Genomic DNA, 6255 nt, shown 5'->3' with positions numbered 1-6255 from the left:
ATGCGTTAGTTGTTACACACTTAACGCAAGAAATCATCATTAATGCTGCAAGAATGACATAAAATTCAACATTGACTCGACTCAGAGTGAATATTTTATAAATTTTTGGAGCTTTAACTTTAGCTCACCTCAGACGTTGCTTCACTGTGACACCAGAACAATGAACAAACCAGACGTCCCAGTTAGTCAGCTTCAGTAATGATGGGATTTTATTTTATTTTAATGTCATATATTATTTTACAACAAGATTAAAAACACACATAAATCAAAAAAAAAAAAAAAAAAAAGATTCCAGAATCATGACAGTATTTTACAAAGTAAATATTTTTTTTACATACAAACTCAAAAAAAGTCACAAATAAACAGAAAATGCAAAAAAAACTGAAGGAAAAAGTGTAAAACAAGAAAAACGTCCTGCTTGTTCCTGATAGTTTGAAACACTAAACAAGCCTCTGACTTCTGTTTTCTGTAATTTTACTCCTTTTTTCTCATAAAGTTTCTTCTCACGTGTCGTCGTTTGTTGTTTATTTGTCTTAAATTTGAAGTAAAAGCATAAAAGAAAACTTTACTTTTTGAGTTCAGTTTCAGAAAACTTCACTTGCTGACATTTTTTTCAGGTTTTTTCTGAACTACTTAACTCCAGTTCTGAGCCACACAAGCTGTTGTCAGAATGGATTTTATTTAAATATGAAGTCAGGAGACGTTACGCAGCGACATCTGGAGCATCAAACGTTGAATTTATGAAGCTTTATGCACTAATTTGTCCCATTTTTGCATCATTTTATGCTGTAAATGTCTTTATTTATGCAAAGGAAAACAGAATTCAGGCACCAGGTGATAGTTCAGAACAGAATAAATAATAATCAATAAATCTGGTTGTTTGAGGTCATAATTTATATTTCGAGAGTTAAAAACACACATTTGCAAAAGTCTTGTGCTTCTTGCACACAAAAAGTTTTAATAAAATGCATATAAAACGTCTAATCTACAGATTCAGAACCTTTAAAGCTGCAAACATTATTTTAAAGTGATGAGTTGATATAATAACATTAATAATTAATACTGTGTCTAATTTAAAGTCAAATTTCTGCTTTAGTTGAATTAAAACTAAATTCAAGTTGAGGTATTTGTGAAATTTGCTTCATTTTTTTTTCACCTTGAGGTCAGAAATTCAAGTTATTTATTTGAATATCACAACTTAAAGACTTGGGTTCATAATTATAGTATAAAAAAAAAAAACAGAAAACTTTGAAAAACATGAAAATATCAGTTGGAGCTGCTTCAGTTTTAGGAGCAATTGAGTTAAAAACTTCCAACAATTCAGTGAATTTAACTTGAGATAAGCCAATTGCTTTTTCTTTTTTCTTTTTTCTTGAGGCCAGATGTTATTTTTTTCGTGTGCATCTGGTGTAAATATTGAATATTTATGACGGCATAATGTTCACATGTCAGCAGGCTTTTCTCAGATTTATTTAAACTGACCGACTGACTCCTGCCTCACATGGACGTGGAGCTGCTTTAACGTCCAGCCTGTGGTGCGTTCAGGGACACCAGGTGTTGCAGGGGTCTCCCGACTGGAAGAAGCCGAAGACGCTGACCAGAGGAAACATGGCGGCGGCGCCCAGCAGCGAGCCGAGCTGCACCACGGCGCCGCAGCACACCAGGGCGCCGTGGCCTTCGTCCCTCAGGATCAGGCCGATCATCACCTTGACGTAGGACAGAAGCAGGACGAACAGGAACCAGGACGACACCTGAGGAGGAGGAGGAGGACAGGTGGTGAGGGCTGCAGCAGATTCATACCTTCGAGTCGTCATCAAGAACACAAAGGAACCCACGATGAGAACGGCTCCGGCCGAGTCGTGGACCAGCAGAGGACACGGGCTCAGCACCGCCATGGCCATGATGAAGCCTCCAACAGCAGAACCAGCAGCTGTCAGAACTCCCAGCAGCACCAGAGACCTGGAGACGCAAACGAGTGGTTTAAACTAATGCAGAATCTAAACTAACAAAACTAACTGAACCTGACGACCAGAAACCACAAAGGAAATGTCAGAAGTTAAGTTCAGTTAACCTGTATTAGAAAGCAACTGTTTCTACGTTCATGAGATAAAATAACCTTTATTGGTTAAACAGCTTCAAACTTCAATGTGAGAAAATCTGTGATGTGGGTCGACGAGCAGTTATCAGAATAAAAATATCTCTGAAAGGGTTTGAGCTGAAATGTCCCAAATTTCTTTATAAATGTCTGAAGTTTATGGTGTAAAAATGTCATTTAAATCAGAGCTTACTGAGCAGAAACTGGATGGTTTGAGCTGAACAACCTGTCAAAGTGTTTTTCTAAAAGGCAGATGGTTGAAATCAGAGCTTCAGTGAAACCTGCTGCATGTTCTGTGGTTTTTATCTCCTCTGACCTGTTGGGCAGGAACATGGCGATGAAGCAGGCCAGAGGGTTGGACACGGCAGCCAGAGACGCAGACAGATGGTAGGCGTTGTTCCCGTAGGGCAGGCAGGAGTAGGACTGGACCGAGGGCAGCACCACGTTGGTCAGAGCGTTGGCCCAGGCCAGCAGCCCCAGGATGTAGGACACCTGCAGCCAGCTGTAGGAGCCGCTGCCGAAGCTGCTCCTGGGCTTCCTCTGGCCACACGGCTCCATCATGGGCTTCTGCTCGGCCCACTTCCTGCCCCGCTGGGCCTCCTGCTTCACCCCGTTGGTGTAGCTCCTGCTCGGGTTCTGGCGGGCCACGGACGGGTGGTGGTTGAGCAGCAGGAAGGCGAGCAGACACACCAGCATCATGGCGCTGAGGAAGAAGAAGAACTCCTCGGCCGAGAAGTTTGGAGGCTGGTACTGGGCCTGCAGGTCAAAGGTCGTGGCATTGGAGGTCCGGTTCAGGAGCTGCGTGCCGTTGATGCAGCGGACCACGCCGACGCCCTGGATCAGCGCCACCACGGCGGGCAGCAGGCCGCTCACGCCCTCCCCCACGAAGTAGGAGGTGAGGTAGCGGGGCTGCAGGCGCATCATGAAGGGCAGGAAGGTGACGGAGGAGGTGCAGTCCACGGTGGCCAGGAAGAAGGTCAGAACCAGCAGGGCCACGCTGCGCCGGGCGCCGCCCACCACCACCGTCTCCTTCCAGAAGAAGCCCAGCAGGAAGCTGGCGACGGTTCCCACGGCGATGACGGCGTAGACGACGGCCACCTCGTTGAGGACGCCCGGTCGGAAGCGGTGCATCAGGGTGACGAAGAGCGGCCCGACGTTGGCCATCTGGATCAGCACCGACAGGTAGGAGGGCAGGTACCAGCCCTCGGGGATCTGAGGGACGAGGAGGGGCAGCTCCACCCAGAGGCCGTTGATGGAGACCCAGGAGCCCAAACCAAAGAGGCAGGACAGCAGGTGGGTGAGCAGAGACATGATGGAGGACGGAACCGGTCGGATCTGGACATGGAGCGACAGGGAAGGTTAGAAAACCAGCAAATGTCCTTCACAGAGGTCTGAGGTTTCTGGAAACCAGCGCTGCAAAATAATCATAATGAGCAAATCAGATTTATGGACATACAGTCGTCCTCTGATGTATTCATGACCTTCCATTAAAGAAAAGACAAAATCCACAACAGTCACTCAAACAACTGGAAACCAGGAGGGTATGAACACACCGCACATGACTCATGGATCTGTTATAAACTCACAGTAAACAGTTGACATACAGGCACCTAGAAGTTCCTCCTTTCTATTGATTTTCAACATTCAATCAAGGTAATAAAAATGGTATAAATGAATCAATCAGCTTCAATAATTACCAACAAATCTTTATTATCGTCATAAATACGATGAAACTGAAAGTGCAGTCGTCACGTGTGCTAAAGGGTTTATTCATACTGTATAAAAACATAATTACCCTGCATTCAGTTTCCCTTCAAATTGTTCTAAAACATAAAAACATGAGGCACAGACGTAGATTTTAAATGTAAAAATCAACACGGGGAAAAAAAACATCCAACTAAAACTCATTGTCGTACTTTATGACAAACTTTTCTGACAGAAACCGGCCTGGAAACTAAAAACTCAGCTCCAGGATGAAAATGGACGTTTTAAAAAATTTTTTAAACATTAAAAAAAAATCAAATGTGGGAAACAAAAAAAAGCACAATCTGGTGTGTACATATTATATTTCTAATTTCCCAGCTTCCTAACATTCATCCCTTTTTGTGGCATTTTCACAAATCTGTCAGATTTAAATTAAAAAGATTAAAACAGAAGAACAGAAAGGCCAAAATAAATTAATTAAACTTTATTTAAAAGGTAAAATCTTACAGTTCCTAATAATGTGCAAACTTAAACTGCATAATTTCAAATAATAAATAACTTGAGCTCAACATTTATTAAAATGCATGAAATTCCTCATTAAATGGTGTTTTTTTCCAACATAAACACTCAAACATTCAAATTTCACCGAAAAATGAAGCTTTTAAATGAACTAAAAGTTGCTGTTTGAGAGAAAATTGAAGGAAAAATAGTTTCCTGTGGCTCTAACTTGATAAACAATTATAATATTTGGGATTTCTACATCATACTGAGTCACTTTCCATCACAAAAAATAAAAAAACATCAACAAAATCATACATTTGAGGCTGAGAAGTTTTTAAAAACCAGCCTTTCAGAAGCTCCGCGGTCTGTTTGCACACAAAGGAAGGAAACGAATCACAGGATCTGAGGATCTGAGACGCTGCGTTTGTTTAGCAAATGTCTGAAATCAGTTTGTTCAGTCAGTGGAGTCGATCACGTGAGGCTGAGGTCAGGTTCAGGAGAAGTTTGAGCACATTGACATTAAAAAAAAAAGGTTTAAGGCTGTTTTTCTTTTACAAAATGATGAAGAGCAGCTTTAATGATGAGACGAGCTGCAGCAGGATTCTGACTGCAAACGATGAAACTGGATAAAAGAGATTAATGTGTCACCACGCTGTACGTGACTGTTATTCCAACGTTTGGTTAATGTTTCCTGAAAACCTCCGTGTCTTCCTTGTGATGAAGCAGGTTTGTCACGTGAGCCATTTCGCGCTTAAAATGCCCCCCCAGAAAAAAAGAAAAGAAAAAAGAAGAAGAAGCCACATTTCTGCCTTTTTGAGTCGATTAATTTAACAAGGAAGGAAACTCCTGCTCGGTTACAAGAGCTGAGAAAACATCAGAGTGAGTTTTGTTTGTTTGGGAAGAAGCTGCATGTAGAGACGTCTTTGAATTAGAGAAAGAAAAGACGGAAATTAGCTCAAACAAGTGGATCATAATCAACTATTTTAGGCTTATAAACACAAAATATGACAGAATTTCTCAATACAATAAAAAAAAAATGCATAATTTGACTATTAGGTGCATTTTTGTAACTATAAAATGTTAAAAATGCATCCGTGCAGATACTCACGTGCTGCTGGCCGGAGAGTTGGGAGTCGTCTGGAAGAAGCCAAAGTCCTCGAGTTCAGGAGGCTGCTGGAGGATTAAAGCCTGAGCGGGAGTCCAACCGTGACACAGGTCTGCTCAACTGACCGCCGCTTTTAACTCTGACCACCGTTTTAGGGAGGTTTTTAGGGATCGTCACATGGCCAGACCGTCTTCGCCTCCGAGCGGGTTTGTGAACGAGCGAGAAAGAATCCACAAGATTCATGAATCCTGCTTAAGGGGATCATGGGAGCAGAGGTGGGAATTGTTTACAGCGTCCAGTTACGTAATAAACAGGATTAATATTAGCTTATGTAATCGATAACACGCTGGGTGAGTTTTAGGAACCAGCTGAGAAACAATTAGGTTCATAAATGTGCATTAAATGTAAATCTGCAGTCAGATGAAGCAACAAAACATAAAATGCATGTTTGGGAGTTTTAAGGCCAATTAAAGAATCAATAGCTGCTGTTCTGATAACTAATTAAACAATCAGAGTATTTTTAAAAAAAGAAAAACTCAAAATTGTCTAATTTCAGCTTCTTAAATTTAAACATTTACGAGTTTCTTTCCTCAAGTATGAAAAAAAGTAAAGTTGTTGTTTTGAGTTGTGGACAAAAAAATAGTTTTTTATTTTGAGTTTTGGAAAACACTGACATTTTTCACCATTTTCTAATTTTTTAAAGAAAAAACAACTAATTAATTACCCGTCAATTAAAAAACAGGACTTGAGTTGCAGCTCTAACCTGCGGAAAAGATGAACGAAGCCAAAGTGCAGCACTTTGAACCTGCGTTGTTCCCAACAGCCAGCAGGGGGCGACTCTTATTATGCT

At 41.4% G+C, this 6255-nt stretch overlaps 1 protein-coding gene across 2 annotated transcripts; it reads right to left on the bottom strand.

Moving 5' to 3' along the window:
• Positions 1-1396: 1396 nt before the first annotated feature.
• On the bottom strand, positions 1397-5494 carry LOC103375779 (riboflavin transporter 2-like). Of its 2 annotated transcripts, none has more exons than XM_008306099.1 (4): positions 5409-5494; positions 2412-3508; positions 1836-1959; positions 1397-1751 (listed from the first exon to the last, which is right to left on the bottom strand). In XM_008306099.1, the coding sequence occupies exons 2-4, from the start codon at positions 3404-3406 to the stop codon at positions 1542-1544; spliced, it is 1329 nt and encodes a 442-aa protein (XP_008304321.1). In that variant the 5' UTR covers positions 3407-3508; positions 5409-5494; the 3' UTR covers positions 1397-1541. The 2 variants fall into 2 exon arrangements, with proteins under 2 accessions (XP_008304321.1, XP_008304322.1); XM_008306100.1 differs by having other exon boundaries at positions 2412-3430; positions 5409-5470.
• Positions 5495-6255: the final 761 nt, after the last annotated feature.

The sequence above is a fragment of the Stegastes partitus genome, unplaced genomic scaffold (assembly GCF_000690725.1).
Source record: "Stegastes partitus isolate 25-593 unplaced genomic scaffold, Stegastes_partitus-1.0.2 Scaffold2908, whole genome shotgun sequence".
Classification (NCBI taxonomy): domain Eukaryota; kingdom Metazoa; phylum Chordata; class Actinopteri; family Pomacentridae; genus Stegastes; species Stegastes partitus.
The sequence above is the reverse complement of the archived record's forward strand: the minus strand, read 5'-3'. Positions and strand labels throughout refer to the sequence as shown.

Bases quoted from the DNA above. Each gene is read 5' to 3' on its own strand.
- LOC103375779 (XM_008306099.1), bottom strand. From the start codon at position 3,406: ATGTCTCTGCTCACCCACCTGCTGTCCTGCCTCTTTGGTTTGGGCTCC. The intron at 1,960-2,411 runs GTCAGAGGAGAT...TTGCGTCTCCAG, and splicing joins GCCATGTTCCTGCCCAACAG to GTCTCTGGTGCTGCTGGGAG. The intron at 1,752-1,835 runs GTGGGTTCCTTT...CCTCCTCCTCAG, and splicing joins CGGCCGGAGCCGTTCTCATC to GTGTCGTCCTGGTTCCTGTT.